Below are 4,314 nucleotides of genomic sequence, written 5' to 3'. Positions count from 1 at the left end.
TCCTCCAGCAGCAGGTACAGCTCCTTCATGCTGTTCACCTGTGGAAAACAGCATGGCCAGGGTGATGAGGGGACTCCCAGCCCACGGCCAGGGATGGGGGACACCCGAGCAGCCCTGGGTGGGATACGTGGACATGAGGGACAGCCACGGGGATGGCCGACAGTGTGGTCCCCCCTCCACAGCAGCCGAGGTGAGAGCCCCCCAGCCCACAGTACCTCCAAAAAGTCCTCGCCCTCGCTGTGCACCATCTTGCCCTGGCGCCAGCGTTTGAGGAACCACTTGAGCTTCATGAAGAGCAGAAGGAAGCTCTGCCTGAACTGTTGTGACTCCTGCACCAGCAGGTTCTTCTCCTGGCTCCAGAACTTCTGCTCCAGCCGCCTCTGAAGGTTCAGGCTCTGCAGCTCGAATTCCCGCCGCAGCAACGCTTTCTGGTGGTCCTCCTTCAGCTGCAGAGAAACACGTGGGCTCCGAGACAGGGGCTGGTGGCCGCGATGTGATGCCTCCACCCCAGGGTCTGGGCTGAGCCTGAGCTGGTGGTGGTCCTATATTGAACACTCCCGGGGAATTGCCATGGGTAGAAGCCCCGCATGGCTGCATGCCATGTGCAAGGGGGAGCGTGCTCAGCCCCGTGCCCCCCGAAGATGGGACACGCTGTCTGTGGTCCCAGGTGACACCCAGGTCCCCAAACGGGTCATCAGCGCTGCATGCCATGTGCTCAGCCCCGTACCCCCCGAAGATGGGACACGCTGTCTGTGGTCCCAGGTGACACCCAGGTCCCCAAACGGGTCATCAGCCTAGGGATGGAGGTGGCATGGCCATGGGCGCAGGGACACCCGTCTCCCGGGGAACGGGGCTGCTGCCTGCTCACCTGGCAGATCTTCTGTGAGAAGTTGTCCACCTCGTCCTTCCTCAGCTGCCTCTCCTGCGAGAGCTGCTCCTGCAGTCCCCGCAGGCTCTCGTTGGCCTCCGACAGCACCAGCTGCAGCTCCTTCATCTGCAATGGCACGGGGAGGGGATGGAGACCGTGGGGCTGCATCTGGCCGTGGCTCACCGTGTCCCTCCCCAATGGGGCTCTGTGGCTTCCCTTTTCCCCGGCTCCCAAGACGGACAACCCCATCCCCACAGCCCTGTCCCCAACCCCGCTGGCCGAGGGGACACGGCTCCCTGCCCGTGTCGCACCTCGGTGGCGTAGGAGTCGTTCTGCTCAGGCCGGGAGGTTTTGTAGCTCCGGGGATGCGCGGGGTCCGTGTCCTTGGCGTGGGGGATGCGGTAATGGTCGGCGTCCCTAAAATCAGGCTGCTGCATGCGTGGGCAAGTTAATGAGAACAAACCAAAAGAGCGGGAAGAAAAAAAAGCCAGAAAACAAAACAATGGGTCTCCGAAACAGTAAAGAACTACAAGACAACAAAAAGGATGAGAAGGAGAAGGAGCTTCATCACCATGGCGGGAGACAATGCAGAAACCAAAAGGAAACACAGGATGAGGAGACACGTGGCCTGGATTGTTTGGGGAAAGGGGAAAAAAGAGAGAAAGAGGGAAAAAATGTGCAAACACCAGTTACGGTGCCATGCAGTGACTGGGGGAGACTGGGACCTGGGGTTGGTGGGACCACATGCAGAAAAATAGGACTCTGAACAAGTGAGTGTGCTCCAGAAAGGGGCTCTGCCCATGGCCCTAACCAGCACTGACATCCCTGGCCCCCGGCATGAGCTGGACCCCCCCGCGAGGAGAGGGACAGCAGAGCATGAGCTGCTCTCTGCTGCTCTGAAGGTGCTTCCCACCGGATGCAGATTTGCCCTGGAGTGCTGGCTCTCCAAATTACCCTGCCTGGGTACCACTGCGGGCTCAGCCTTCTCGCATCCGGGGTCCCCGCAATTTGGGCTGCTTTCGGGAGGCTGCAGGCTGCTCTCCTCCCACCCGGCTCATCCCCAATAAGCGAAGAGCTTCCGAGCTGGGGATGTTGGACCGAGCTGGGAGAAAGCAGCCGAAACACCGGTCCCTGCTAAGGTGGGATCGCACCCAAGAGCCGCCGGCTGCGGGCAGGGCAGCCTCGGCATGACCAGCCCGTGCCGGGATGTGCCAGGATGCCCACCGCCTCCTGCCCTGGGCACACTCTGTTGGAGCAGAGTCCTACCTTGTCCCCGGTGCCACTGGCATGCAGCGAGTTGTTAGTTTGGGTTTTGCTCTGGAGAGGCAGGAGGGAGGTTACGCTGGGGATTGGGGTTTGCTCCGTTAAAGCAGGAAGAAACGGGGCGGCAAATAAAGCGGCGGCTGCTGTGGGGGATGTGAGAAGAAGCCCGTACCTGGAAGTCAGAGACGTGCTCCTTCTGCAGCCCCTCTTTGGTGGTGTCGTGGCTGCCGGGGCCAGAGAAGGGGAAGGAGTCCGCATGCTCCTTGAGGCCGCTGGTGAGGTGGTCCACCTTCCTCGCGAAGCAGCCCAGGTCCTGCTGCAGCACGCCCAGCCGCATGAGGAGCACGTTCATCAGCTTGGCATCGCTGGGGCTCTCGCCACCGCTACCCACCGCCTCGCCCAGCAGCCCCCCTGCACACTCGTTGTCCAAGCAAGCCTTCAGCCCGGAGGTGAAGCCGTTGGCATCCGAAATCAAGACATCGATCGCTTTGCTGACAAGCACCGCCTGGTCCCGGATGCCCAGCAAGGTCTCCAGGTCCTTGGGCTTGAGCAGCTTGGCAGGACCGTCGGGCACCTTCCCACCGCCGGGCACCCCGTCCTGCCCGTCGGCTTCGCGACTGCCCATCCCGTCCCTCCAGCCGGCGGTGGGGACGCACTGTGCCGAGTCGCCAGCCTCAGCGTCAGTCTCCAGCATGGGCCGGGTGGTCTGGCAGGAGGCCAGGTCGCAGCGCTGGAGGTTGGAGAGCAGCACGCGGTTCTCGTACTGCAGCTTCTTCACCTTGCCGCTCAGCTCGCTGATCTGCACCTTGGCCGTGGCCAGCTCCTCCTGCGAGGGCTCGCTGACCACCGAGCAGCTGTCCTCCGACAGCGTCACATCCAGCTCGTGGTCCGACTTGTACTTGGTCAGCTCGTTCAGGAGGAGCTTGTTTTGGTCCTCCAGCTCCAGCAGCGAGCGCCTCAGCAGCTCGGCCTCCTCCTCCACGAACTGCAGGTGCCGGCGCAGCTCTGCCACTGTGTCCCCCGCGTCCCCACAGACCGAGACGCCAGCCAGGAACCGCGCGTCCTGCCCCGGCAGCTCTCTGTCCCCCTGGCCCTTCATGTCGTCCATCTCCGCCCGCAGCCCGCGGTTTTCCACCTCCAGCTCCACTATCCTCCGGCTGAGGATGTTGGCTTCCTCCTCCACCAGCTTGAGGTGGACCTTCAGCTCGGCCTCCCGGGAATGGGGAGAGTCGGCCAGCTCCTCCACGGAGAGGGAGCTGTCGAGGTCCCCGTAGAGGGACCTGTACTTCAGCAGCTCCTCCTTCATGCCATCATTCTCCTTGGCCAGCTTGGTCAGCTTCTTGCACATCAGGGCCGACTCCTCCTTGGCGAAATGCAGCTGGCACTTCAGGTCCGCGCTGTCCTCCTGGGGACCGAGAGGGCGTGGGCGTTAGAGAAGCGCTCCCAGGAGCCACGGTGGCTCCGAGCGAGCCCTGGGGACGTGTCACCCTCCCACCTCGGTGATCCCAGGGAAGCTACAGCCCCTGATCATGGAGAGGGGGAAAAAAAATTGAGATCCATCCTGGAGGCTTTCAGGGAGAGCCCGGACACAGGGCAGGAGACCCACGGCTTCGGTCCCAGGAGGGACATCGAGCCAACGCCGGGGATGCGGGGACTGAGCCCAGCCATGCCGCAGCCCGATCACCGCGGGGAGGAGGGGGAGGGAAAGCTGTCAGACTCCGCAGCGCAAAATAAAAACCACCAACAAGGTTTCCTCCCAAAAGCTGGCAAGCACTGAAACAACTGGCACTGCTGCTGCTGCCCCCACCCCGCCGGGGCTCTGCCCCCCCTGCTCAGCCCCAGATGCTCCATCACGGGGCGGAGAAGCAGCAGTTTTGGCTGGAAAGCTCCCGAAGTCCCAGCCCTCACCCAGAACCCGTCCTTGCTGCCACCACCTTGCCAGGGGACAGAAACCCAGGCAAACCTCCTGCATCAGCGTGCTGGTCCCTTCCCAAGCCCCTTTGCTTCTTGGGACCGTTTCTCCACATGTGGTTTTTTTTTTTTTTTTTTAAATTTAGCAGTTCGGATCCCGGCTATTTGCCCAGGCAGACCGTTTCTCTGCTTTGGAAAGCTTCTTGGATGGACAACCAGGATTTCGTGACGTCAAGCTCGTTGCTTTCAGTGCTTACGGGGGAAGGTAGTGA

At 62.1% G+C, this 4,314-nt stretch overlaps 1 protein-coding gene across 1 annotated transcript in view; it reads right to left on the bottom strand.

The window, feature by feature from the left end:
- The window catches only part of SOGA1 (suppressor of glucose, autophagy associated 1), a gene marked incomplete at both ends in the record, with an annotated part of 8,909 nt that extends 4,615 nt beyond the window's left edge, over positions 1–4,294 (bottom strand). Inside the window, 6 exons of the mRNA XM_010291843.1 lie at positions 207–446; positions 869–994; positions 1,180–1,299; positions 2,304–3,533; positions 4,095–4,110; positions 4,222–4,294. Coding sequence (XP_010290145.1) covers positions 207–446; positions 869–994; positions 1,180–1,299; positions 2,304–3,533; positions 4,095–4,110; positions 4,222–4,294 — 1,805 coding nt within the window. The remainder of the gene's footprint in view (positions 1–206; positions 447–868; positions 995–1,179; positions 1,300–2,303; positions 3,534–4,094; positions 4,111–4,221) is intronic.
- Between the last annotated feature and the right edge of the window lie 20 nt (positions 4,295–4,314).

This window comes from Phaethon lepturus, unplaced genomic scaffold (assembly GCF_000687285.1).
Source record: "Phaethon lepturus isolate BGI_N335 unplaced genomic scaffold, ASM68728v1 scaffold24247, whole genome shotgun sequence".
NCBI lineage: Eukaryota > Metazoa > Chordata > Aves > Phaethontiformes > Phaethontidae > Phaethon > Phaethon lepturus.
This window is presented reverse-complemented; position numbering and strand designations above follow the sequence as displayed.